Genomic DNA, 26,111 nt, shown 5'->3' with positions numbered 1-26,111 from the left:
CGAGAAATGGACAAAAAACTTGGACTAGGAAATAACTCTCTTTTTTTGCACAACTGAGGTTTCTCTAAACTTGACATAGATAAGAATCTAAGATTATGTGGTTGACCAGATTAGCAGTGTGGTTAATCAATCTGGTACCGCTGGTTCGATTGCGCGAACTTTGTCTTTTCAGGTGGAAAGAAAAATCGTAAACATGTGTGGGCTGTGAAAACTTCAGTTCTGCTATTAGAAGAATAATTTTGGAAATTTAAGACTTGAATCGTAAAATTCCTTTTACAAGGATGTGTTATAATGAAATAGTAGGTACCTATTATACAATACACACGCCTACGATGCAACGTCTTTTAAAGTCTTAAACACCATTTTATATGAACGTTTTATTTAAACCAGTTTTGTGGATGTTTTTAGTGCGTTTTGTAAAGTTGTATATATCGTAATAATATTGGGAACATTCTCCTTAATTAATAAGTTTTAATTTACTAACAAAACTTAGAAAGACAAATTAACGAATTTACCACTACTCGACTGCACCTATACCCTTTTATATCTGAAATGCCCATTTTCTCTCTTTCCCTTTTTTTTTCAATTCTAGTGAGGTACCCCAGTCTAAAAGGGGATTCCCCAACAATTGTCCTTTAGAAGCGGTGATAGTAGTAACAATGCTTCGTCCCTAGAGGGCTTTATGATTTTGTCAGCATCTTACTGCTAACCTTAACACGATAATACTAAAGATTTACAAATTCTAAATCTGCTACATATGTATGTATGAGGAACCCAGAAATTTTCAGACTCACATCTTCTCAGCATCTTTCCTCTCCTTACTTTTAGGGTGCTTCAAGATTTTGAGAAGAATCTGGAGTTATAGCTCTAATAAAAAATAAAGGTCCCACTTTCCTCTTGCAACTTTAAACCATGTTGCAACCATTTGGGTGCCACAAAAGAAAAACATATCAATACAATATATGACGACAATATCTGTAGGGTTTCGTGTGATAAATTGCAATTTTAAAGGCATATGGTGAAAAACAATTAGGCACACGAATTAAGCTTATCCAAAACTTTTTTCGCCCGATTTAATTGCCTGCGGAGGAGTTTGTTTACAGGAACAAGCAAATCGTTCTCAATTTAATCGAAAATTGTTGGTCAAGTTATGCATATATGTGCCCTCTAGTGCCCTATTACGCCTTGGTTGCCTACGTCAATAACTGTAAAATTTGAACTCATTTTTGGTTTTATTTCAACTAGGGCTCTCTATATGGTAAGGCCAATCCTACTAGAAAATGTTCATTTATTGGAACTTAGCTGCGTGTTCGGTATTACCCCCTGTTATAGCATTTTATTGCAAGTAGGTAAAATATGATATATTGTTTTGGTTGCTCTAAGTATTTTGTATTCTTAACATCGTTTTATAGAGTTTGAATCTATCTAAATGGAATTTCTTTCAAATAGGGAATCTCATGTTCGCTCTTGCTAACACGAAAGCCTAAAGTGCCGCAAAATTGACCAAACTATATAGGAGTACATAAGACCCACTCTGCCTAGAAACTTTCAGAAAATTCCTCCAACTTGACTATCGAAAACTAATTTACTAGAAGATAGCCAAAAGCAAGTTGTGGTCGAGAGGGCAAACTACTAGAGTACTGAAATGATATAACATCCAAATCCGATCATCTCAGAGGTCAATATTAATTATTGCAAACGGTGCTTTATCAGCAGCGAACATTAATTAATTAAATTTCAATTTGTTGTGGAGACGGATAATTTTAATTACTCCCTGTAAATTTATTACGGACAGCAATCCTTCGATTATTCCAGTGATAACTGTAAACAATTTTGATATAAATGTTTCGTTCTTACGAATTTTTTTTGTTTTATCGACGAACTTGGGTTCGCGTCGCCGGTATCGTTTAAACGGTGTTGCTGGATGTCGTCAAATACGGATTATCTTCAGATATTTTCGGGAGTTTTACGGAAATTTGGGAAGACCATAATGGGGCAGCAAAACGCCAGGTGTGTATTTATGTATATATTGACACATTAATACGCAAGTGCACATGCATAAGGTATTAAAATAGATTTTAGGTAATACTTTGGTAAAAAGGTTCTTAAGAGCTAATAGCAGTATATACATTATGAGAACACCAGCGAGCATTTGTGTTCGAATCCTCTATAAAGTAAAAAATAAATTACTATTTTACTGAAATGTATGGAAGGGTTTTATTGTCATTGAAGCACACTATTGATATTGTGATGGCTATCGGTACTGTGATATGTTGTCTTACAACTGCCTTTATATTTCACTTACAAAATTGATTACAAAAATATGTTTTTTGAGCTGATAAATCATTGCAGTCTTCGAATTTTGCAGCAGTTCGTTTACTTACAAAAATACGTTAAATATTGGCTACGCCAAAAACTTAAACGAAATATCACAATCATTACACACTACCAGCAAGTATAATCCAATAATAGTTTTAACAATATTCTCGAACAATAAATAAATGTCGGTGCTTTTTCAACTAAACACAGACAATAATGTCCCAACAGTTTACCAGGAAAACACCCTGTAGTAAATATTAATGCACTTATTAACAAAAATTGCGTATTAAATTGTACCTATATGAGACAACTCAACGAAAGTCACCTCAGTCACTTGTAAAACTTCCCATCAAAATCAGAGCAAAGCATATAAATATTGCACGTAGCAAGTATTTGGCAAGACATTGTATTGCACCCGTCTGCAATTCGTTTACTACGACAAAATACCAGTGACTAACTATTCGACAACTGCATAATGAATTTGAAGGACTTACATAGGCGTTTCATTATCTAAAGCGACAGCTCCTTGGACTGTATAAGCCGGAGGCCCGTTATTTAAAAAAGTCATGTGCCTCATACTATTCCTAGCAGCAGTACCTCTCTTCTGAGGCACTTGAGGAGTAGCATGGCTGTGATAATATTGTTTTGGAGGCGAATAATTAGCCCTGGCACCGTGAAAGTTTGAATAGCTCGATCTAACCGAAGCTGGCCTGTTATTGTAAAGTTCATCGAAATCTTCATTCAATGAGGTAGTAGATTGTTGATACGACGGGTTAGTATGCCCTTGCCAGCTCTGAGCATTAATTGAGCTTGCCGAGTTCACGTAGTAATTCGGCAACGGTGACTCAACTGGAGATTGGCTGGTAGTACTTTCGTACGCTTGGCACTTTTGCTGCTGATCCAGCAACTTCGTGACTGGATTCTGAGATCTTCTGGAACTTCTTGTAGAGGACCGAGGATGAGATTGTCTTCTACTGTTAGTACTGTGTCTTCCCGAAGAACCTCTCTGCATTACACTTCGTCTTTTGACTCTTCGGGGGGTCATCGGTTTTGGCGATGATGGGGTATGCTCTAGTTCATTATCACTGTCATGTCTGTTATCCAGTTGAGAGCTGAATTCGATCGAATAGAGTGACATGCGCTGCTTTGAGTTCTTGCGCGTTGATTTATGTGATGCTGTTAAAAATTGAGGGAACTTGTTTTTAATTACGTTGCTAAAGCTATAGAGCAAGCCCTGGTTTAATTGTTTGGTATTGACCTTTTTTGTTTATTAAAAATATGCATTATCTTTAAATAGAGTAGAAATAAGTGGGCATAAACATAAATTACCCAACGATGAGGGTTTACAAATTTTAAATCCGAGATGTAAAAAAAGGATTCTTCTTGGATAGGTAAGACGCAGGTTCATCTTCATTCCCATTTTTGACATGTGTCGAATTTTAAAACATCGTTTAGACTCGATTGTACATTTCAGGTTTAAGCTATTGCTGTAAAATTAACTTGAATCCTGACACTAACGTATTTAATATAGGCAGGACATAAGTGAACTAAAGCTTAAACTTCGCATAGCTTAAGCCTATAATCTGTCATTAAGTAGCACCAAATTTTGTTTTAGTTGGTCCCCAACTATGTAGTTTGAACAAGAAATAATATTTGCCCAATAAATCAGCAATTTTACTCGTAAAAATAATTTTTTTGGTACGAGTAAAAAGTGATATTTTGTAAATTACTTTAAGTAAGTCAATGTTTGACTTTCTCCGTTAATTAAATTTTTTAAATTTCAAAGACCAAGGCTCACTCTGAACAAAACATCACAATATACTTGAACATAGTATCACAACTAACATTTTGATAATAACAGTCAAAAAAGCTTCTATACATTATTAGTATAAATACACAAACTACAGGATTTCAACTATTAGTCATGCAAAGCGAACACTTATTATTAGTCACTACATCATTACACAGAAACCCTGCACCAAGACACCGTTTAAGGCCGATAAAAGCGAAATGAATTCAGGAACAAATACCATCCCATCTGATTGACACAACACTAACTTGAAACAAACATAATACCACGGCACAAAGTTAGTCAGACAAATTATCAGAATAATAGGCGGTAAGACATAGGGATTTAGGTCTAATTTGTTTTGATTTAGTAGGACTAGCCAGGGCGTCGAAAGAGTTGCTCCGCCTTACAGGAACTCTAACAGCATCAGCATAAACTCGATTAATCTTTTTCCGTCGCATAAAATCACGGTTATTAGGATAGTTGAAATCAGTAAACTCAGATCTTTTGGATTTGTGCAAGAATCTGTTTGAACCATGCAAATTGCCACTGCAGCTCACATACATCGGGTGTAATAGATAATTATCAGGCCCATCTGCTTTCTCGAAATTAACTGAAAAACAAACATGGGAAAATAGGCGTTTTGTTCAGCAAAAGTACAAGATTTAAGTAGCAAGGGATGAGATAGGGTAAATAGTGAAACAATGAAGTCAAAACGCGCCAAGAATCTAGTTTTACAGTGCATTCCCATTCACCACTTACCACATAGTTTGAGGATCAAATCCACCAATGAAATCAACTGCAAGCATATTTATACTATAGCTATAGTGTTTTGTTTTTGTAAAAATGTTAAAGTGTTTACTGAAAAAATCACTACTAATGGTGACCATCAATAACAAATTGATTTAGCTCCTGATTAAAATTTCTTAAACAGGAACTACTTGTTTGCTTATTTACAGGGAAACCATTTTCTTGCCATGTGAGGAAGTTAAATGATTAGAAAGTTAGTAAAAATGAAATCTCTACTGCTTCGATCCTGTGTAAAATATAGATAATAATTCAGCGATACCTACATGTGTCATCTTCCTCCAAAAATGTTTTGCTCAGGCAGGCTCCAATGATGCAATTGATAATCTACATAAAAAAAAGAACATTAATTCTCAATTACAATAATTTTGCTGCAATTACTGCAGAACAATCACTTCTTAACTTACCGCTAAAACAACTTGCAATCCTGAATGGAATATTTCCACATACACATAATCAAGCAAACATCCATCATACTTTGGCTCCTCCACATTCAAAACTCTACAACCAGGTCCATTCTTCTTCCACCAACTGTCACTGGTATGGTCCAATTTCAGTACTTTATTAGTCTGTGAAAAATATTGTTATATTGGTTAAAAAGGTATACAGTGATTGAACTAATACCAAGTAATTGAGGGTCCACTACCAAGTTTTATGGGTTGATCTCTTTAATGAAACGGGCATTTTATAAAACTATATTTGTTTTCAATGTCCCAATGATTAATTTTAATTAAAATTTAAAGATTCCAATTTTCCCAATAATATGGGGTTTGCAAATAAGATAAAGCAACTTCAATAAAGATAAATTGCAGCATATTACATGAAATAAAGCTTAAATAACAAGTACATATGTAAAACCATAAAAATTTGTTGTAAATAAGGATCCCTGTTAGAATAGATAAATTAAGATAAAAAATTGCAATTACAATGAATCACACTTTCAGGTTGACATTTTTAAGTCACATATATAACAAAGAGGTATGTATGTTTACTTACTTCATGGTCAAGTCCTGCTACATTTAAGTACAGACATATAAGAAAGACATTCCATCCTATCCAAAACAAATGCCAGAGAAGGTACTGCAAGTGGTTAAAATAAGAATATAGGCAAAGCCTCAACGAATAACTTACAGCAATTACATATTTTGGCCTATACTGATATGCCCCAAAAAAGCCAAAAATGAGGAAAATAATCTCAAAGAAGTTGGCTAGTATTGGTATCCACAGAAAACCCAAGAAGTCGAAGACTTGTCTTTCGACCACAGTTAACTGCAATAGACATTTTTGTCTGTTGTTTAATGTGTTTTAAGGTTATTACTTACAATTTGAAATATACATAAAGTGAGAAATAAGTGTCTCCTGGTACAAAATCCCATGACATAAGGCTGTAACTAATCCCTTGCAACATCCAATAGATTTAGCATTTTTAGTTGTAGGTCCATTTTACAACTATATTCCCACCACACTAGATCGCCACTAAAGAAGTCTCCCTTATTTTCTCACTGAGATATACACTTTTCAGTCTCTTTAGACCTTTGCAGTGGTTTATTTGTTCACTTTTAAATGCCAGCTTTGTGTACTTTTTTTTCGATGGCCAAGAAGGAGAATTATCAAGAATTCCTGTCACATCTGTCAACAAGCCCGAGACTTTTAATACTGTGGAGATTACAAGCTAGATAGGTACTACTTTGTTTATTACTTTGGAGTGGAAAGAGAGACAACCATTCTCAGGACACCTGACAATCAATTTAAAGGGTTGATTCAATTTTAGCAGGTGGTAACTTTACAGGTGCAATAATAGAGGGAGCAGGTAGGTGTACACGAATAAAGGAGCATGAAATAATGTACTGAGGAAGGCAACCAGAGTTTCATAGCGTTGTAATTTTTTTAAATTTCTCTGCGCATTTTTGAATTTTCCAAAAAAAATCCGATATTTCTATTAAAACTGAATTTGTAACCGGAACTAATTTCGAAAGCACTGTCTAGTATGGTCTACTATTACTAGTAGCAAAAAATTGTTTTATTCAATATATTTTTTGAAATATAAAGAGTGTTTTTAAGGCAGCACGCAATTATTACTGCAGAAAAAATTCAACCTCACACCCTGCACTTTACTGAGCTCCCGTTATTTTGGGAATTATCCTGCTCTGTCCGGGTGTTTACTATATATGTATCTATCATGGGTAAATAAAAAATGCCCTGTAAAACTCTTCACTAATTGGTCCGACTCTTTGTTTGACTATTAAATGTATAATGTGTACCCCATCAAATTTTAATGAAATATCCAAAAAATGGTAAGAGACGAGGAATAAACTTAATTTTTTGAACACTGTGTTTCGTTTGTCACCTATGTGCCCTCATCCAATTATACTTTTTAGCTGTTGTATTTTACCATTATTTTGGAACACCCTCTATAAATAAACTATATAATTCTAACTAGGCTAATTATAAACTAGGCCAGAATACTTATCAACGTGACCTGGATATAATTAGTGATAATTAATTAGTTCATAATAGGCATTCTTTTTCCTGCTATTTGGTTACATATAGTTATCAATCTCTCATAGAAAATAGAATACTTATGTTTTTATCGTGAATACGTTATTTGTTTTACTTTAATTTAAATTTTGCAGATTACGAGATTTTTAGTCACACAATTAGGTATGTAACTAAGTCGCTGTAACCGAAAAATAGAAATAATAAAATAGCTCAACAAGGTATATATAAGAATAATGTTGGGAACATTCCTTATAGTTAATAATTGTTGATTTGTTAATAAAATACGGAAAGACAAACTAGTGAATGTACCACTACTCCACCGCGCTTCTACCCTTTTATATCTCCATTGCCCATTTTCTCTCTTTCTCTTTTATTTTCAGTTCTGTAGTGGTAGCTCAGTTCAATAAGGAATTCCCCGACATTTAGCCATTTCATAGCGGCGATAGTAGTAACCTTCTTTGACAATGTTTCGTCTCTAGATGGCTCTGTCAGTCATGAACTTATTATTAACTCTAATACTGTAATATTAAAAACTTGTAAACCACTAAATCTCCAATATATACAAATTTATATGAAGAAACAAAAAGAGTGAGAAACCAAAATATATGGAACAGCGTATAAAAATCACAAAAAAGCGGAAAAAACAAAAGCAAATTAAATAAAAAGGAAACTTTGTGTTTACGAATTAAAGAGACGAAATAAACGAGGGAACAATATAAAGCTTAGTCATAGTAAAAATAAAAAATATATAGCTATATAAAGAAACCTTTGTGAAGGATGAATTAGTCCAAGCTCGTAAAGCTACAAGCTAGAAGAACTATGCATACAGCGATATTATTGTGTTTAGCAATGAAATAGTGTTTTATCAGGGGACTATTAATTGGTAGATTGGAGTTGTGTTAATTTGACAATAAATACTGTTTGCATTGCAAGGGTGTTTAATGGAATCATTCACACCCTGAAATCGCAAAAGGACTATAAATATACTCAACTTAATGGGCCATTAAGGGTCATTATGACATTAAGATAAACTTTCCGAATCGTAACTGAATTGAAACCATGCGATTTTGTGGTATTTCCACTATCCAATCCACCCATTTTTCATCAATATGGAACCCAAAGGGGGGCAGGAAATATAGGAATTCCTTTCCCACAATGCAGTACTTGCGAAGAGTGCTCTCTTCCATTCTCAAGAGATGTCTGAGATTACCCACTTCTCACTATGGTAGCTGTGATACCTTGGATAAGTTCACGTTAGTCAAGATCTCCTTGACTCACGAACATCCCAGTAATGTACCCAGTTTACCCTAGTTCTTTCTTTTTTCTCACATTTTCAAATGTGATCCCACTTGTCCAAGATCATTTTCTTTATATCTGCCAGTTCCTGAGGAGCGCCCCTCTATTTCTGGACTAACTTCGAGCTCACTCTGCTTCTGGAGAGAACCCGTGAGGTTTGTCAGAGTAGATGTTAATCTCCCGCTTCGATTCTTGTCCGACTTCCTCTACCTTAAGTTGAGCGACAACCTCCGCATGGAAAACCATGGTCTTCCGAATTCGTCACTGCCGCGTCGGATCTACATATCTCACCTGCTGGTGACTCATCTTAATGATCTCTCAGAATCTATATCAAAATCATTTATCGTTCGATGATGACTGAAACAATACCATCGGAAATTCCTTTTTCGTTGGAATGTTAACCCAAACCACTGCTTCAGCCTTATTGGCCATTCGGGTTCTTCTCCCCAGACAGTTTAACTGGAATTGTCCATTGTTTGTCTTCATTATTATGCAAACTTCATTCATCCTAAGGCAAGCCACAGCCTCTCCTTCTTGATCCAGATTAAAAGTTCCTGCAACCTCAGCATTGCGTTGAGCGTCACCTCCGATGCGGTCCTGATATCTATCTTCAACCCACTAGTTCTTCAAATTAGAAAATCCTGACTGAATTATTTTCTGATTAATTAACAATCGAAAAGGGTGTGTCATTCACCTAACATCAGCATAAACATGTTGAGCAAGTGATGTGTAAATATAGTAAAATTCAAAAAGGACGTTCATTATCTGAATGTCAAGAAGTATGTGTATAAGGATCTATATTATTTATATATCTGATATCTATTACGACGTGGTTGGTCAAAGATATAGATAAATACTGCTTGTTGTTTGAAGTCGCAGTAAGTATCTGGCCTTGTACGTATTACAACCGATAATTTTATTCGGTTATTGGTGGTGCACTTTAGTTCGGTCTTTGAGGAGAAGAGATCTTGAGGCGTGAGCGACGAAATATCAGGTATATTTGTACATGAGAATATCAAGTTTTGAATGAAATTTCTGAGTTCACTACCGGTACAGACGTGTAGTACGTGTACGGAACATATGTAGGTGCGGGCGAGGGAAGTGCTTCGACTTCTGAGTATAGAGATTAGTAACATATTTTCGATTTTTTAAAAAAATCTGAAGTATTTCATTGCATGATTTTACCTAATATATACTTTTATCTCCGATTAGTGCGAACAACGGAGGCATATTTTTGCCACCATCAACCGATAGAAAGACGCCCTTTTCACTTAAGAAACCATTATATTTTGTCTAAGGTTTATTGACTTCGCGTTAGGGTTATCTAAAGGTTAAATTCATGTGAAGGGGTCAAAAGGCTATCATACCTGCAATTCCTTTAATAATTTCGAGTGCAATGGCTCAAGTAGCATAATAAGAACAGAGCGCCTACAAAGGCGGGAATTTATTTTAGCCTCCGTGTATCTCCTGATAAGGAACTTGCCGTTAAAAAATAAATCCAAGAATATTTATCGTGCACTGTATTATCTCTAAGTACCTATTTAGATATTGAAATATTTGGTTAAAACTTCTTTCGTTCAAATACGTTCCACAAGTTTATGACTGTTTGCACAAACTTGTTGATTTTAAAGTTAAACGCATTGTTCGAATTTCATTTGTAAGATAACTTTAATGTTTTTATTAAAAATGAATGGAACGACTTTAGAATAAATAACACTCGTCTCACTGTAGGGCCGGGTGCACGTGGTGCTAAAATAGCTCTAAGGTACTTCATTTATCTAAACAAAAATATGTGCGTAGGATTTTAAATCGGTTACGTGATAGTTCAAACAATACCTTCTCAGTATGTATAATAACCCAGAAAAAATAAATATCAAGTAAGTATCAATTATTTTGCAAACAATCATGTCTGATCAAACTGTACCTTCCAGCGGCAACAATCGCAACAATAACTATGGTACCGCTGGCAGCAAAACCACCATTTCCAGTATTACATCCCCCAAAAAGGTGATCTACTGCGTCCACGGTAAACCAAGCGATGGATGCTGTACAGTAATGGAAGGAGAAGTCATCAACATAGAGGCCGAAACTGATGATATTGCCTCAATTACCAAAGAAAATTCAGATACTACTGAATTGGGTGAGTATCTCAGTTGATGACTAAACAATCTAAATATTGGAATGGAGAATTTGAAGAAAATGAAGAATTGCTCATTTTTTAGCTTAAAAGTCATATATGTTCATTGATTAGGCGTGTTCCGCATGAAACTAGTGGCCGCATAAGTGGAGGACATAATTTTTGGACAAGAAGAAATACAATTTTTGCTTTTTTTAATTTTCCATTTTGTAGGATTTTGACATAGAAATTTATTTACAACTTTATAGGCAAGTGCGTTTATTTGCATTTACGCCCAATAGATTTGTCCAATTTTCATAATTCTTTTGAATAGAAGGACTAAAAGTGCAGTTTCTCTGTCCCTTCATGTTTTTTCGCATTTCGTTTGGTTTTTCTATCAAATATCTACGACAACTTCATCCAAAATTCGGCCTTCGTCTGAGTAACTGTCGAGCGCTTTCGAAAATACCAGGGCCATTTTTTAACCACCCTGTATTTCGGAAATTAAATAATTGCGAGCATATGTTCATAGGGACTTTTTTTTTAATTTTGATCCAGGGAATCTCCTCTTTAACTTAAACCAAGTGGAAGAATATCAAACAATACTTAAAATCAAAATGCATTTCCGCAAATCTCCTTATCTGTCTCTTTGCCACATCATGATTCCCTTATCCCCAATGCAACTCTTATCAAATTTAGTGTTACATTTTCTAGATAAGGCTCCTTTGTATAGTACCTAGGTATCTATTACAAAGCAAATAATCTATTTTTATCCACGTCCAACAGATAATTTTAAATACTTAATAACTAATTAAACCTGAAACTGAAAACTAATCTGAAATACGTAGATTGATATCGATTAAGTTTAAATGGAACAAACACTTATACGTTTCGTGAGTAGGATGCAGTTCATACTATTTATTGGGAGTAGGCATACTAAAGTCTACAAAACAATCATGATAATTGTTCTTGATTCACGCACTTGACCTGTAAATCAAATCCGTGTGTCTGTGACTATTAGTTTTATCACAAAATGGTTTTCCTAATATGGGAACAAATTCCTTAGATATTTTTTCGATACTTCATCTTGAGGTTTTTTAATAATTACCCTTTACTGACCTGAACTAACTTGAACCTTTTTTTTTCTCGAGGAAAATCTAAAGACACCCGGTTTGGTGTTCTGGCGAGCGGATAATGTGGGATTCCCCGGGGCCACTAAAACCTTCGTGTTTCCTTTTCCTGCAGCCTGCCGCGCATCGGAACTATCCCTGGGTCATAAAACTTTAGTGTCGAGGGGCTTGGAGATTCGGCTGTCAATGGTTTTTACGCTCAGGATTATTGTCCCTCCTGAGTGACAGGTTCTACGCACTCCTTTTCCTTAATTATCGCAGAAATAGCATTGTTACAGCAGTCCCACCCCAAAATCCCTCATCAACGGGATGAGGGATGTTGGAATTAGGTAATCCGAGTCCGTTTTCCCTATTCTGAAGGTGCAGCTCTCGAAGCTGCTATGTTCGCTGAGCGCCTGAGTTATTATAGATAGAAGTTCAAGCGTCTATGTGAGATGTCCATCGGGTTTACCATTTCCGGATGGTCGTTTACCTGGCCTCCCGCCTATCTGCTTCAGACACGAGGGAGGATGAACTAATCTACTAGTACCAATGACAGAAAAGTTATTACGGACCAGCCAATTTTTGTTATTTGCCCGAAAGCAGCGAAAAATTTAGGAACGGCCCTGATCTCAAATACTCTTTACCCTGCAAGAAAAGTCTTTTCTGAGAAAGTATTAATTTTTTCAAAATTTTTCTTTGTTACTCCCAGAGTTTATGAGATATTTCGCTCGAATTGAAAAATTGCATCTTCGAAGCGAATTCTTGCATAAAGCAGTTTTAAGTCAATAACTCTAGATGTCGATAAAAACTTATTTTGCTTAAAGGAATAGGGAGGCTACATTCCATACTCCCCTATTTTACCCTCTTTAATAAGTGCAAAAAAAGAAATTGTTTTTCTCTTCCAGTTAACAGACACTGCCACTTGGCAGATCTTCCCGAAGTGGACAAGAAGGCAAGGAAAAAGCTCATTATTGCCAGCATACTATGCGTCATATTTATGGTAGCAGAAATCGTTGGTAAGCATTTTACGGGGTGAAGAGACATATTACACTAATTAATATCAAAAGTGATGATCTTTATTAGCAAGCACGTCCTGGACGTTATTATTATGGCATTACCAAATTTCATGCTGAAACGAAACGCGAATTCATATGGCCTAATTAACTCAATTAATCCTCAATAATTTTCAGGTGGTTACATCTCAAACAGTTTGGCGATAGCCTCGGATGCAGCTCACTTGCTAACAGATTTCGCAAGTTTCATGATTTCCCTGTTCTCTCTGTACATGGCCAACAGGCCCAAAACGAAGAAAATGTCATTCGGGTGGTACCGGGCGGAGGTTATCGGAGCCCTAACTTCAGTACTGCTCATCTGGGTGGTAACTGGAATTCTAGTTTATATGGCCATCCAAAGGTTGATCTACAGGGACTTTGAAATCGATGCTGTTATCATGTTAATTACCTCCGGGGTTGGGGTTGGTGTTAACATTATGTGAGTGTGAAAATGCGATAAATTAAAAAAAATAATTTAATTTATTTTAATTTTATTTAAATCAAATCTAATTTTGTTTCCTTGGCTTGTAATTTTAGAATGGGGTTGTCACTTCACCAGCACACTCATAGCCATGGAGGCCACGAAGAGGTGCATAGTAAAGACAAGAAGCAGAACATTAACGTGAGAGCAGCTTTTATTCACGTTATTGGGGATTTTCTGCAAAGCTTTGGGGTCTTGGTTGCCGCAATTGTGATTTACTTCAAGGTACGTTGTGGGCACATATGAAGGGAGCAAACTGGTACGAGAAGTCACGCTTATCAGGAGTTTGTTCAAGTATAACATTCAAAATTTCCAATGTTTGTACAGGTATTCGCTTTACAATATTTATAATTGTTGATATAAATTTCGCAATATTTTAGCGTCAAAGTTAATAATGCTTTTCCTTTTTCCAGCCTGAATGGGTGTTAGTAGATCCAATAATGACCTTCGTATTCTCAGTATTCGTAATGATGACCACGTTTGCTATTCTCAAAGACACACTAATGGTCCTCATGGAGGCCCTTCCGAAAGGAATAAATTTCGAGGAAGTTATGAATATTATGATGAATATCGAGGGCGTGGAAAGGGTCCATAACTTGAGGATATGGGCCCTGAGTTTGGATAAAGTAGCCATGTCTGCCCATATTGCAATCAGTAAGTTGGATGTCTATAGTTTGCACGCATGTATGCAATTATTTGGCTGTAGATACGGAGACTAACCCTCAGAACGTTTTAATGACGGCAACCAAGAACATCCACGACAAATTCAATTTCTTCGAGATGACTCTGCAAATTGAAGAGTTCAAGGAGTTTATGGAAGATTGTGTTCAATGTCAGAATCCTTAGGCACTGTTAATTTATTTCAGTCACTGGATACCTTTCCTCAAATTGGTTCTTGCTTGTAGCGAGCGAATTCTCAATTCCAAGAGGATTCTCGTTCACTTCTTTAAGGACTTTGAATGATTATTTTATTAAAATTTATTTTTAAAAATGTATTGTGTTTCTTTTAAATTTTCACCAAGAGTTCCATATGTTGTCATAAATATCTCTGACAGGCGTATTAGCAACATTATGTCAATGCGAGACTCCTCTACCTGAAATCTGTCTTATTCATATGAGCCTTGTACATGCATGAAGACTCAAAACAACTAAGTTAAATAGAGAAATGTTAGTAAGATCGATTGTCAACATAAAGCGCCTTATTAACGTTGGTGCTAGCGCTGCCCAGCCATTGAAAGACCTGCTGCGCCTCCGCGTCCTCACCTCATTCAGTCGGGGCTTTGGGATGTCTTTTATCATCCAGAGGCACTTCAAGCGTGAAAACCAATTATTGACCTCGTGGGACCCCGCCCTGCATTACGCAGATTCATCACCAGTCATCCCAGACGCGTCACCAATCATCTCAGACGCATCACCAGTTCTCCCAGATCTGTCACCAGTTATTCCAGATTCGTCACCAATTATTCCAAATCCATCACGAATTATCCCTAACCTGTTATCAATTATTTCAAATTCATCATCGGTTATCCAGACCTCCAACCAAAGTGGAAATATAAGATGATATCTTATAAGTCCTATTTAAGAGCTCTGGCGGTATTGGATCAAATCTCTTTTCTTCTAAAAATTGCTGCTGATTTTAAACATTCAGGACTGGATCGTTAAAATAACGAAGAACAGATTAGCTATCTGTATTGCTGCAGCAACCAAACGCTTTCCAGATTCGTTCACGAAATAAAACTAGACAAAATTATTGAAAAACTCTATTATATATAAAAATATCTTTGCTATAATAAATAAATGGTCTTTCATTGTTATATATATACAAGTTCATAAAATACTAAAAACGACTATTATTGCAGCATTCAAGAGCTAAGCCGGAAGTCCACAAAGAGCGGATACGAGCTATAATGACAAAACTGTGACATCAGTATAATCACCAGGAACATTATTCGCTTGTGCAGGTGGCTACTTCGGTTTGTCGTGAAAAATTCATAATTAAAAAAAATCGGATCTTTGATTTCGCTTTGATGTGATTCGGTATAATTTGCGGTAATTCTGGAGAGAGAAGCGGGTAATCCCAAACAATGGCAATTACACACCAGAGAAAACGGTTTTGTAACGGCACTATTACAGAAAGCAGTGAAACATATCGAAAGAAAGTTACCACAAATCTAAAAAATGAAATCAGTCATTTTTGGTTTAATCTATTTAAAAACTAGATGGCATCGGCTTCAAATTAGCTACTGAACTCATTCTTCTCACTTTAATTCCGGCCATTTTCTTCTCAATGTCGGCCAAACTCTGCCCTCTTGTCTCAGGAACGAAGAAAATGGTGAACAGTAGTGACAGCACCATAAGACCACAGAAAATCCAAAAAGTGAAATGGAATCCTATTAATTCGGCTAATTGCAGGAAAATCTTGGTTACTATGAAGGTGCAGGACCAGTTGAAGCTCGTAGCTACCGAAGCTGCAGTTCCCCGGATTTTCGCCGGAAGGATCTCGCCCATCATCAACCACGGTACTGGTCCATGTCCCAAGGAGAACCCAAGAACGTAGATAATAAAACTGGCCAATGGCAAGAAGCCTAGGAATTTCACGTCGATGTTAGTGGCATCCTTCAGGAAGAAGTAAGCTCCAAGCACCCCTAGGGAGACTATCATGGAAATCGCAGAAATGTATAGCAGGACTTTCCTGCCAAGTCTGTCAATTAGAGCCGCTGCTATGAATGTTGATACGAAGTTGACGATTCCCACGATAGTGGTGCAAAGAGATTCGGGCAAATTTGATCCGGACTCTTTGAATATCTTGGTGGTGTTGAAGATGACAGCATTGATACCACTCCATTGTTGAAAAAACATTAGTCCCAAGACGATGCACAGAGGCTTGATGTTATTAACCGAGAAGAGATTTTTCAGGCTTTCCAAGGCTCCTTCGTCAGTCTCAGCTTCTTCTTGGAAACTCTTCTTCAATTCGTGAAACTCCTTATCGATGCTAGTGTTAGCACCGCGCAGCCATTGTAAGGCCTGCTGCGTTTCTTCCTCTTTACCCCTTGAAACTAGGAACCTTGGGGTTTCTTTTATCACCCAGAATACTATCACAAATGGAATGGCAAGTACCACGCCGACTAGAGCCAGCTGCCTCCACTCGAAGAAGGTACCGAACATGTAGCACAGAAGGATTCCAATGTTACCGAACGCAGTGGGAAGTAACCCTAGGGTACCTCGCACTTCCGGCTGAATGGTTTCTGCTAAGTACACCGGAAGAGTCAGGGACAATATTCCAACACTGATCCCTGAGATGACTCTGCTTGTGTACATGTAGATGTAGCTTTGTGCGAAGAAAGTCACAAGAAATGCAACTAGGAATAGTAGGTCTGCCAGTAGAATTGTCCACTTTCTACCTAAGTTCTCGATTAGGAGCCCACCAAGGAGGCCTCCTCCTAGGGCTCCTAAGGGCATGAGGCTTGTGATCCATGAGAGCTGAAACAAGAAGAGAAGTTGTTATGTACTCGCACAATGTGTCTTAAACAATATGTCTTCTGACAAAACTAACTTAAGTAATCCTTCAGCTAGGATCAATCTGAATTTTCTACATAGCATTATTATACAGGGTGTACCATCATGGAGCTATTTCAAGCAGCGATAGTACTGTGTAAAATAATGAAACATGCTAATAGACCCATGGTCAAAAACGCATCATTTTCGAAATACAGGGTGGCCAATTTTCATATTCCTTCTCATATTTTGCGTTCTTTTCACATATGCCTTGAGTTAATTTTTGAAATTTCACGCACTTATTTTTTTAAGATTCTCCATAGCAAAATGTCAAAATCATCGGTAGCCATATACAGGGTGTTAGGTTTTTTTGGGTCATGTAGTATTTTATGATTTGTATCTTTCTTGAAACAACTTGTACGATTTCGTATACCAAATTTAAATTCTTTCTTAAATTTTTTAGGTTTTTGGCCTGTTACAGTATTTTCGTTTCTTTCACAAGTAGAATTGGCAAAAATATCTATCGATGCAAATTGAGAATGTAAAAAAAGTGAGGAAAAAATCATCTGGCTCAGTTATCAACTATTTAAAGCAATTCGTAACATTCAAGCAAATTTCTTAAAGTAAAAAATATATAAACGAAAACAAAATTATAAAAACTAAGAAAAAAAATGTGAAATTTGGCCACCCTGTATATCGAAAATAGTACGTTTTTGACCATGGGTCTATTACCATTTTTTTATTACTTCGTAGAATGCTATTCCTGAAATCTGGAAATGTCTCCGTGATAATATTACACCTTGTATATTGGTACCACAAAGCAGCTATTTTCAAAAATGTGTTGGTAAGGTGGTACAGTAACTATTCAAAACAATCTCCACCACAGCAATTTTTAAGTAATAGAGTGATAAATTAAAGCTGCTATTGATCACAGATATGAAATTTTACAACAAATCGTGACGCAGCGTAAGATCCAAAATCAATGCCGAAGAATAAGCAAAGTGGAGAATTATCGTTGTTTATTCCCATATGATCAGCTGTTATCAAAAAAATGTTAGGCAAGGTCCAAAAAATAAATATCCTGACTAATTTGCAAACACAAGGAAAACACTTTCTGTAAAAACACAGGAAACAAGAATGTCGATAAAGACCTAGCAACACTGATTGCCTCACACTACTTCGATAAAAACGTTTGTTCTAAAGTGATCAAAATATCAATTATAATCTGTTTACATGCAAATTGAGACGCTCAATCCATTTAAAGATGACTTGAATATTATGAACTTTTTTTAATTGAAACAATTTTTCTGACCTACTAATAAATAGTTTCTAGTTAACAGTAATTTAAATCTACCTTATTCTCATCAAGTTTAAAGTCTCTTTCCAATGATAGGGCTGCTGGAGAGGTGTAGGCTGAACAGTACCCAATGATCATGGACACCCAGGACACTACAATGGCGGTAAGTAACTGTAACAAATATTGTTGAAATTAGGGCGCGGTTGGGTTGGGCTTGGAGGGTCCCACCTGAGACCAAGTGCATTTAGGTTTAGGCTCGGTGTCTGGCAGCGAAAAAGTAACGTGAGTATCCGCACGCACTAGAACCCGCATTGCTCTATTGTCTGGCTATAGTCAACGTCCAGACAGCACAATTTTATTAAGAAAAATAAATTGCCCGGATCGACAATTTGACGCGAGAACTGATTAAACTGATTATTATTTGCGAGCTGAGTTTTATAACATATCATGTGCCCCCTCTAACTTCAAGTTAATTTTTTATTAACTATTCCCCACACGATCAAACTTCGTCCTTATCGTTTTATAATTTCCTACCGTAATGTCCATAACACCATTTACGAAGAACCTTTATTATTTTGTTGGTTCTCTATTCCGACGTCCATTAAATTAATATTCAGGCAATACACGAATCGCGTTCGCAGAAATCATACCAGAAGTTGGCTTTGCACTGACGTCCGGTTAGTTTGACCGATTTTAATTAACACCAAGTTCAGTGGAAACTACCCCAGGAAGTATTTCTATTTCAATTGCATCTGACTGTGTGGGTTGTGATATTGACGTGTTGTTTTTGTGCTATATAAACAAATTCGGCGCTTTTTGGTGGAGAGATTGAGGCCAAATTTGGAAAAATACGATCAACATATAATGTGGGGTCAGAAGCGAAATAGTCCGGTGTTATGAGGAAAGCTTGAATGAGAAATGAAGGCCGCTAGCTCTAAGAGGCCGTAAGTAAAAGCACCTTAAATAAGAAATTTGCTCGGCACTGATAAACAGGGTGTTTCTTAATCGGTGGTAAAAAATGAAATGGGTGAATTATGAGCTTATTTTAAGATAAAAACTTTATATAAAGGCATGTCTTGGAAGGAAATTTTTATATGTAATCATAAATTTCTTCACAAAAATAATAAAAATATAAATAATAATAAATATAAATTCCACAGTTTACTATACCTAATTGCAGCATTCACTACCTTGCTGTCTTATCTTATCCTTTGGTCAATCGGGGCGAACATGATTAGAGATTTTTGCAAATATCTCTTAAACTATTCTTCCTAATAAAACTGAAGGGGCAAAAAAGTGAATAAAAGACGTATGGGATTAAATTAATGAATAAAATCTAAACATGTCACAAAAAAGTTCTGATGTAAAATATTGAGAGCGACCACGAGAAAAGTATCGCCCTGTGGAGTATTTTACATAATTGTTATTTCAGTTTGTTCATAATGCTAAAATGATTGTTATTGCCAATTTTGAGTCAATTATCTTAATTTTATTAATGATAAATTAATTAAAATCGAAAAAAATGAAACTTCAACACCCTGTAAATAAAAATTGAAGCAATTTAGGACATGCCTTTATATGAAGTTTTTATCTTAAAATAAACTCGTAATTCACCCATTTAATTTTTCACTATCAAAGAAACACTCTGTATAGCAAGGTTTCCCTTTTATTGCCCCGCTATCTTCAATTAGCGACTCTCCGACAAAATCACAGAACTTCGATGTGGCGTCGAGAAAGACGCAAATCCCGACAACCAAAGTCGCAATTGAAACCAAGAAAGCATTTCTGTCACCTTCAACCAATTAACACGAGAAATGACGATGCGATGATTTGGTTTTACTTAGATCGCTTCAGTTCTGGTTAGTTGATGCCACTACTAATAACGATAAATAAAAAAGGCACATGAGTAACAAAACATATATTGGTAATAAGTAACACATCAATTTGTCAGAAAATGCAAAAAGTTTGCGTTATAATTTGGCTGATTTTCCTGAAACACCTTGTCTACTACAGTTTAGTTGGGGTTTGCTTTACAAGTCCCTTAAAGAGCTTTTGCAGCCAAATAAAGGTCAACTGCAGCGATAACCGTGCACTCCTGCGCATCGCCTTTACATATTTTGTACAGTTATCTATGGGTTGCGTTAATATCGAAATATTTATGCATTCCCATTCTACGATGTGCTATAGAAAGATTCACAGCTTTGAAACTTTTCTATAGCAATATATGCGTTTAAGTGGTCAAATGCTCTGTAATCATTAGCAAGCAGCGTTTGCTGCATAAAGGCGCATGAGACGAGAGTAAAGCTTCGTACAGACCTGATTCAATGAACGGAACACCGAACAAAACACTAATATCAACGGAGCAAGATACACGTTTGCAAACAGGTTTGCAAATCTTACGTATTTGTTGTCTTATCCAAATTAGTGTTTTATTCGGTGATCGGTTCGTTGTATTGTCCCTTATACAATGAAATGTTTGTGTCCGTACCGAGCTTAAAAAATGCATAAATTGTGATACCTTAAGATGAACAAAGCTCTGATTTGTACGGGGTGAGACACACTAATTTCCAAATCTTCCAAATGCTGTAAATTGGTATCCCGTCCAAATCAGTGTTTTGTCAGGGGTGCCGTTGATTATGCTCAGATCTGTGCGAATCTTGAAGGATTCACATTATCGATCACGGTTCGATTAGGGCGTGGTCACTGTGAGTTCAAATATTGTAACATTCGTTTTGTTCAGTTCATACCGTGCGTGCTAATGTAACTAAATACACACAAAATTAATGTTAGAACGGTTGACCTGACCACGGTCAGACCGTGATCGGACCGTGACTTGACCGGTAATGCGAATCGTCTTCAGCCCGCTACAAGTTTTGCTACATAAGGCCGGCGGACTATTACAATCGCGTTATATGTATAGTTAATGCAGAGGTGTTTGCTGAGATCGTCAAAGTCAATAAAAAGCTTCCTATTTTTAAACTTTCATGGCAAAGTTTCTGCTAAGGCCCTCAGTGCTATCTAATTTAAATCAAAACTAAAACTAGCTTCTAACGTTTTTTGTATGTACCTACCCAGCAAACAGAAACACACGGAGCTATAAAGGCCCTTTACAGTTCAATATAGGTTCTTTATCTTACTGTAAAGGGCTTTTATACTGTTTGCTGGGTAGATACGCATCAATTCCGCACTAAGATTCGAGAATCTTTTATTTAAAATTTTTGTTTTTAATCCGGTTGAAGTTCCTATATCTCTCCTTCCAATTGTAAGGCTTTTACACAAGTTGCATTTCGAATTTTGTCTAAGGACTTTATATTATTTTACGCTGCTAATTTTGACTTCCTACATATACAGAGTTTTTGTATTTCATGGCCAACCAAATAAACATATAAAATTGACATTTTAAGTAGATTAATCGATGTTAATATTCATTGATTGTTATAAACTTCTAGCTCAAAGCTCAAGTCTTGAATGCAGGATCTTTACCTAAGTTCGAGCAATTTTGAAAAAACAGTATTATTATACAGTATGTATTATTATATTGCATCTTACCTGTGTTATGATCTGCCTAAATGGCACTTTCTTCTTCTCTGTCGGCAGTTCCGGCACAGAAAATTGTTCATCTTTGTCCTTGTTCTCTTGTAAAGGTTGAATTTCAGGTATTGTCGTCCTTAGATTTTCTTCCAAGTTCATTCTTCTCGAGTTGTGGTTGTGGTATATGGTTGAGGACGAATCTCCAAGAGATGACAGATTCGTGGCAGTTGTGCAAGCTGAGATACACGGAGTGTCTTGGGTAGGCAGCCTCTGATGTCCATTCTGTAAACAATAACGCATTGATAACCGTTCGACCCTTGGGATGAAGAAATGATTAATTAGACCGGAATCGCTGTTTTGCCTCGTGAACATGGCGATATGAATTTGCGTCACTAGTACGAATATTTCTAGTGGATTTGGAGAGGTCACTTTTACTTGCACTGCATCTTCACTAGCTCTTTCTGGTTTCGGCTAACTAAATGCAATCCCAGAAATGCACCATTAAGATTCTATGTCAATTAACAATTGATACTAATTGAGAGGGAAATTGATTGCTATTGGTTGTTTATCATTTCCTCCATTTACTTGAAACAAGAGCAAAACCACTGGTTCGAAAATTTTTCTTGAACGTCGCCACTTGTGAATGTAAGGAAATATCTAGTTCAATTATACCATAAATATGATAACAGTTATGATTTGCCAATAAAAACATCACGCTTATTGTTGTGCTATGCAAGTGAAATTGCTGAAATTTGCGACGGAGACGATAAACGCGATTTAACACTTAGATCACCAGAGCAGCAGTTCCCATTAAAAGTTTTTCTCATCTTAAGACTGGAAAATTATAATTGTGGCAGGTCTGTTGTGAGAACCACCGCGCAATTCTGAGCTCCTTAAATCGCAGGTTTTTTAGACTTACTGAAGGCATTTGACTGCATGCAAGTGAAAACGCATGGGCTAATGGATACTTTCGAAATTACACGAAGAGTAGTTTACGTTTTCATTCGATTAAAAACACGGAAATCCTCCAAGGATTATATGTGCAAAATTACCAGGAACTACTACTAAGTAAGGCTCCGATACATACATATTACAGAAGTATGACTACGCTTTTTTAGTTTTATGTTAAAATGATATAGATTGGCCGGCACGGCCCCTTTTTCCCTTTGGCACATCCACGATTTTTTTTGTTCAACGTAACGTAGACTTTTTCATCTCACTAGGTGTATATAAAAAGTCGATTTATTGTAATTAGAAGGATATAAAAGGCTGCCTATTTTAATTTACACGCAAAAAATCGGATATTTCCTGCATTCTAATGTGTCTCTAATATGTATTGAAACCTAGGCAATTCGCAGGGCCTTGATGCTAAGCTTCCGTACTTCCGGTCTTTAAACTGATCGCAATCTATTCATTTGCAATGAATTAAGAGTAAATGTTGAGTAGATTAATTACAGCGACTAATCCGACTGGCAAGGTTACCTACTGGAGTTAAGCCACGATCGTGGTGCGGCCTTAAGGACGGGACTGTGGAATGACATTTGAATTTTTCTCAGAATTCAGTCGCCAATGAATCTAATTCATTTCACTCAAATACCAAAACTCTAACCTGAACAATTCAGTACCTTTCAACAAAAATCATCCGTTCAGCATTCTGCATCTCAAAAACCAGCAATTTCCCTCTGAACTAATAAGTACACGAATCACTATACCACGTTATCACTGTCGAGGCATCTGTTGATACTTTCTAAGCCCAAGTAGATATTTGCAGCACGCACGCAGGCTCGTGACTGTGTGAATAATTTCGGGTACGAAAAGAGATTAAAAAAAATGCGAGATAAGATTCATACAAATTTTATACATAGATCACGCATTTCCAACAAACACAAATTTGCATACGGCACATAAAATTGCTAATTAGAGTTTGCCATTAGTAATAAAAGAGAGCCAAAAGTATTGATTTACACGGGACCCTTTGAGGAAGCGATATCGATAAGCTAGGTAAGCAGCATTTGCAAGTAAAAGCTTATCTATGATGACTTTCGGAAATCTAATATTTGTTCAAACTGAATCAAAATCGAGCTAGCAATAAATCTGGGTTATTTGTTTAAATAAATTCTCTCATTGGAATTCATGATGTTAATCCTGCGATAGATAGATAATTATTTGTATTTATGGAATAGGGAGCAATTACTTTGAAATTCATATTTCCATACATCACAGCAATGCATGGTCGTGTCCAGAACTGAAAGAGCTTTTCGATGAGATATCACGCGGCGCAGGACTACAGAGGAAGGACTTCGCGAGCGGCTTCCTCCACGTGTCCGTCCGGCAGGTCGTCCAAACTCTTCAGCTGAAATGATGTTAGGCTTGTGGGTTAGAGTGCTTTTAGGTCTTGGGTGTTTGGTTGGGGTCAAAATTCAAAATGTTTGTTGGGAAATAATGAAATTTGTTTACCTAACACATCCTGAGCCTTCGGTAAATCAGTGAACTCTATAGCTTTAATTATTATGTACACATCAAATTCCTGCTAAACTGTTTATTCTATAGCGAATTAAAACGTGTTTTTCTCATTCCTCGACCTTTATACCAAAACAAGAGCCAGCTCTTCGATTTCGCAGGATGATTCCCCGCTGAATCCCAAATAGACAAAAATTAGGCAAACTCCGTGTCCAATTATCAAGGCGATTATGCATTTTCTGGAATGTTCCATTACCTATACCAAAGGTTTTTTGCTACTAAATAAAGAGCGTCAAAAATAGCTGCGGGAAATTCTAATAATATCCAGTGAAGGATTATTTTTAAAAATGGAATATTCCAGAAGTGGGAGGCGTTAAGCCGAAGCATCGCAATAACGCTTTTACACTAAGTCAACTTGATGGTGATGGATTTTTCAACCGAATATGGTCAGCCCAGGGTAGTGACGTGGTGGTGAAATGAAGCTTACCAAAGGAATCAATGGACTTTAACGTCGCAGTAAAATTTCGGTGATTAGTGAACACATGGGGGGCCGGCCCCGGATGGCTTTGGGACCACTTTTTCTACAGTATTTTTACGCTACAATAAATAGATTGGCTATTCATTCACCTACTTACGGAAATCGGTGATGCAGGCTAAGTATAGATATGCATTGAATCGATACATTGAACATGCCATTAAAAAATGCCGATAAATGAACTAGAGCTAGTGCTAATGATCGCGATTTCATGATTTAATTTTTAACAGGCCGAACGTGTATCTCTCGTTGATTATCGCGGAAAATACATAAAAGACGAAATGAGTCAATGAGTAATAGTGACCTTGATAACGCACAAGTAGGTGTAATCTACGTGAAGTTCTGAAACCGCAATAGAGAGGACGCCATTGGTAGGACAGTAATGATTAAACAAAACGAAGAAAAAGATATCTTTTATGTGTGAGATTTAGCAGCTCCATCCATGGGACATAGAGAAACTAAACAATACAATAGAATCGAATTTCTGCCGGCCTGATAGGAAACGGTGTTAACGTTTACATTATGGTGTGCGGCAGCTGGTAGGAAAATTCTAGAAGATCGTTGTACTTTCATTACCGTTGCACAGTTTATGCATCAGATTTTGCAATTTAAGTTTTAGCAGTTTTTAGGCATTTTCTCATTAGATGGCTACACCACGCAAGTTCAAGTCTTAAGAAGCCGCCACCAGGGAGCGCAATATTTTTTAAAATTTTACCCCCGGAGTTTGGCGCCCACGACACCACAAAAAAACTGTTAAAATTGATGACTTACCCATTTCTGATGGCCCCGGCCCCAGTGGTTGAAAATGGAGATGGATGTCCAACCGTAGGAACGAGCGGAAGGGTTATTACACCTATGCGCACTAGGAACCCTGCTGTAATATTCCCTATCAGTTATGGTCATAATCACAGTTTTTCATGTATAAAGGAAAATTGTTTAATGGCAACCAATGAACATACGCAAGAATGCCGGTTTGTGTACTTTCTTTGACTTTGATGTATTGAGCGCGGATATCGATTCGAGCTATCGAGACTCGCGGCTTCGAGGCCTTTAGAATGAAAAAGCTTGAACCAAGTGCTAGCTAAGTTATATATATACACCAGGTAAGATTCCTGAAGTGCGATGAAATGGCAGCGGCTGCGCGAACCCAGCAACACGCACAAAGAACAAACCCCAAATATCTCTTAACATCCCTTCCAAAGCTATACAGGGTGATTCACAACGTATCTATAAAATTTTAGGGATAGGTTTGTCATGAAAAACTAAGTCGATTTTGTAAGAAAAATGTTTGGAAAATCCTTAAAAATTTTTCGGGAAAAATT

The 26,111-nt window shown here is 36.6% G+C and overlaps 3 protein-coding genes across 8 annotated transcripts; 1 reads left to right on the top strand and 2 right to left on the bottom strand.

Moving 5' to 3' along the window:
• The first annotated feature begins 1,829 nt into the window (after positions 1–1,829).
• On the top strand, positions 1,830–14,455 carry ZnT35C (Zinc transporter 35C). 3 transcript variants are annotated; one of them, XM_066403013.1, is made up of 7 exons: positions 1,830–2,010; positions 10,642–10,850; positions 12,844–12,954; positions 13,129–13,429; positions 13,528–13,696; positions 13,885–14,125; positions 14,178–14,455. In XM_066403013.1, exons 1-7 carry the CDS (start codon positions 1,925–1,927, stop codon positions 14,315–14,317), a joined length of 1,257 nt encoding a protein of 418 aa, XP_066259110.1. In that variant the 5' UTR covers positions 1,830–1,924; the 3' UTR covers positions 14,318–14,455. The 3 variants fall into 3 exon arrangements, with proteins under 3 accessions (XP_066259110.1, XP_066259113.1, XP_066259111.1); XM_066403016.1 differs by lacking the exon at positions 1,830–2,010 and adding an exon at positions 9,607–9,704; XM_066403014.1 differs by lacking the exon at positions 1,830–2,010 and adding an exon at positions 10,238–10,587.
• Positions 2,014–6,522, bottom strand: NKAIN (Sodium/potassium-transporting ATPase subunit beta-1-interacting protein). The gene is made up of 6 exons (XM_066403017.1): positions 6,238–6,522; positions 6,047–6,184; positions 5,912–5,995; positions 5,323–5,484; positions 5,182–5,242; positions 2,014–3,495 (listed from the first exon to the last, which is right to left on the bottom strand). The coding sequence occupies exons 1-6, from the start codon at positions 6,289–6,291 to the stop codon at positions 2,810–2,812; spliced, it is 1,185 nt and encodes a 394-aa protein (XP_066259114.1). The 5' UTR covers positions 6,292–6,522; the 3' UTR covers positions 2,014–2,809.
• A 762-nt stretch (positions 14,456–15,217) lies between the features above and the next one.
• Positions 15,218–25,816, bottom strand: LOC136417288 (facilitated trehalose transporter Tret1-like). 4 transcript variants are annotated; one of them, XM_066402917.1, is made up of 4 exons: positions 25,561–25,816; positions 21,813–22,076; positions 18,321–18,434; positions 15,218–16,951 (listed from the first exon to the last, which is right to left on the bottom strand). In XM_066402917.1, exons 1-4 carry the CDS (start codon positions 25,690–25,692, stop codon positions 15,680–15,682), a joined length of 1,782 nt encoding a protein of 593 aa, XP_066259014.1. In that variant the 5' UTR covers positions 25,693–25,816; the 3' UTR covers positions 15,218–15,679. The 4 variants fall into 4 exon arrangements, with proteins under 4 accessions (XP_066259014.1, XP_066259015.1, XP_066259016.1 ...); XM_066402918.1 differs by lacking the exon at positions 25,561–25,816 and adding an exon at positions 23,989–24,015; XM_066402919.1 differs by lacking the exon at positions 25,561–25,816 and having other exon boundaries at positions 21,813–21,989.
• Between the last annotated feature and the right edge of the window lie 295 nt (positions 25,817–26,111).

This window comes from Euwallacea similis, chromosome 27 (assembly GCF_039881205.1).
Source record: "Euwallacea similis isolate ESF13 chromosome 27, ESF131.1, whole genome shotgun sequence".
Classification (NCBI taxonomy): domain Eukaryota; kingdom Metazoa; phylum Arthropoda; class Insecta; order Coleoptera; family Curculionidae; genus Euwallacea; species Euwallacea similis.
Note: the sequence above shows the minus strand (reverse complement) of the source record. Positions and strands in the feature narration are given on the sequence as shown.

What these genes read in the sequence shown, in the direction of transcription:
- ZnT35C (XM_066403013.1), top strand. Translation starts at nt 1,925, where the DNA reads ATGTCGTCAAATACGGATTATCTTCAGATATTTTCGGGAGTTTTACGG. An exon ending in GGGGTTGGTGTTAACATTAT is followed by an intron (nt 13,430 to 13,527) that starts GTGAGTGTGAAA and finishes TTGTAATTTTAG; the next exon opens with AATGGGGTTGTCACTTCACC. An exon ending in GTCTGCCCATATTGCAATCA is followed by an intron (nt 14,126 to 14,177) that starts GTAAGTTGGATG and finishes ATTTGGCTGTAG; the next exon opens with ATACGGAGACTAACCCTCAG.
- NKAIN (XM_066403017.1), bottom strand. Translation starts at nt 6,291, where the DNA reads ATGGGATTTTGTACCAGGAGACACTTATTTCTCACTTTATGTATATTT. An exon ending in GGCCAAAATATGTAATTGCT is followed by an intron (nt 5,996 to 6,046) that starts GTAAGTTATTCG and finishes AACCACTTGCAG; the next exon opens with TACCTTCTCTGGCATTTGTT. An exon ending in TAGCAGGACTTGACCATGAA is followed by an intron (nt 5,485 to 5,911) that starts GTAAGTAAACAT and finishes TATTTTTCACAG; the next exon opens with ACTAATAAAGTACTGAAATT.
- LOC136417288 (XM_066402917.1), bottom strand. Translation starts at nt 25,692, where the DNA reads ATGACCATAACTGATAGGGAATATTACAGCAGGGTTCCTAGTGCGCAT. An exon ending in TTAGGCAGATCATAACACAG is followed by an intron (nt 18,435 to 21,812) that starts GTAAGATGCAAT and finishes TATTTGTTACAG; the next exon opens with TTACTTACCGCCATTGTAGT. An exon ending in TTAAACTTGATGAGAATAAG is followed by an intron (nt 16,952 to 18,320) that starts GTAGATTTAAAT and finishes TTCTTGTTTCAG; the next exon opens with CTCTCATGGATCACAAGCCT.